We start from the raw sequence: 1,440 nt of genomic DNA, 5'->3' as shown, positions 1-1,440 counted from the left end.
GCTATCCCATGTTTGTTACATCTGCATTAATTATTTGGATTTTCTAAGATGGATTTCAATGATTTCTTAAGTTAACTGAGCTGCAATTACCAGTACTCTTTTGTTTTCTGATAGTCATCAGATATAATAATAGATAATAAAACAGATTTTATTTCCCCAGATATATATCAAAATCCATGGGCTTCAGACGTCATAAGATCTTTCTTCTTTTATGAATAGCAAGAGGAACCAGTGAGAAATGAGTTTCTTGACCACCCGATTCCTTCCAATTCTGTCTTTCACCCGAGGACTTCGGAGGCAGCCAGCAAGGCAAGTGCTCTTTGGTTTAAAAATTACATGTTATTCTTCTTTGTGGTAAATGATTTACAGTGTATCTTAGATTATGTAATTTATTTCAGGCTTATATTTTTTATAATGTTGATTTGTGGAACTGGGAGTTGTTTTTATTCATTTATTCTTTTACTTGTGTTTTTGTTGCTCAAAGTAGACCACTAATTGCAGCCTCTGTTTACATTTATATTAATTAATATGTGTTCCTTATGGAGTGGTCATAAAGAATCTCTTCATTTAAGCATAGTCTTTGGAGAACAATGCAGACAAGTTATACACCCTCTGCATAAACAATCAATTTAGGAGCATATTATAAATTAAGCCATTCAGTTGTTTGTTAAATTTTTTTTTGCATGTAGTTATGCTATTTCTATTACTGAATGTTTTTAATTTGTGCAGTCAGATTTTGATACAGGTAGAATAAATAATATTTAATTCTTTTCAGCATTGCAAGAGTAAGAAAAGAAGCTTCAAAGCATGAAGTTGCCCTTCCACTGTCAGAAGAAACATTACAGGCATTAGCAAAGCAAACTACAAATCAAACTGAAAGGCCACCTCCTCCTAAAGCAAAAAGTAAAACTACCTCATTGAAACAGGTAATTCTAATCTACAGCTTTATAAGAGATTGAAGAAGGTTTGTTTCATTATGCATGTCAACATACAAGATGTAAAATTGTAATCTATAATTATACTTATTGTATTTTTATTTATTGAAATGTATTTGGTTCATTCTTCAGCTTAGTGTAACGGGACCATTAACTGCACCGATTACCGAGACGAACCAGCATGAAAAATTGGCTCAAGTTGTCACTCCTCTGTACCAGGTATAATTTTGGTCTGTTTTGCTTTGTATTCAAACATATCCTTTATATCCCTTGTGTTGTGAAGTTACTCAGGCTTGTACCCTTATTCTTTTTCTTTCTTTCTTTCTTTCCAGATACCATATCACAAACAATTAAATATAAAGGCCCAGGAAATGAGGCAAGCCCTAAAAGTCCTGAACAGGCGTTTGACTGATGTTCGAGCTCCTTTACAGAAGACATTTCAGGGACTTCCTTGCCCTTTAGAATCAGTTCGTCCATCGGTAAGGTTCTATCTGTTCTTGCTTTC

General features: G+C 33.7%; 1 protein-coding gene across 1 annotated transcript in view; it reads left to right on the top strand.

Moving 5' to 3' along the window:
• Positions 1–1,414, top strand: part of LOC119592199 (tRNA (uracil(54)-C(5))-methyltransferase homolog) — a gene marked incomplete at its 3' end in the record, with an annotated part of 3,767 nt that extends 2,353 nt beyond the window's left edge. Inside the window, 4 exon segments of the mRNA XM_037941032.1 lie at positions 220–309; positions 776–926; positions 1,068–1,154; positions 1,268–1,414. Coding sequence (XP_037796960.1) covers positions 239–309; positions 776–926; positions 1,068–1,154; positions 1,268–1,414 — 456 coding nt within the window.
• Positions 1,415–1,440: the final 26 nt, after the last annotated feature.

Source organism: Penaeus monodon, chromosome 29, assembly GCF_015228065.2.
Source record: "Penaeus monodon isolate SGIC_2016 chromosome 29, NSTDA_Pmon_1, whole genome shotgun sequence".
In the NCBI taxonomy this organism is placed as follows: domain Eukaryota; kingdom Metazoa; phylum Arthropoda; class Malacostraca; order Decapoda; family Penaeidae; genus Penaeus; species Penaeus monodon.
This window is presented reverse-complemented; position numbering and strand designations above follow the sequence as displayed.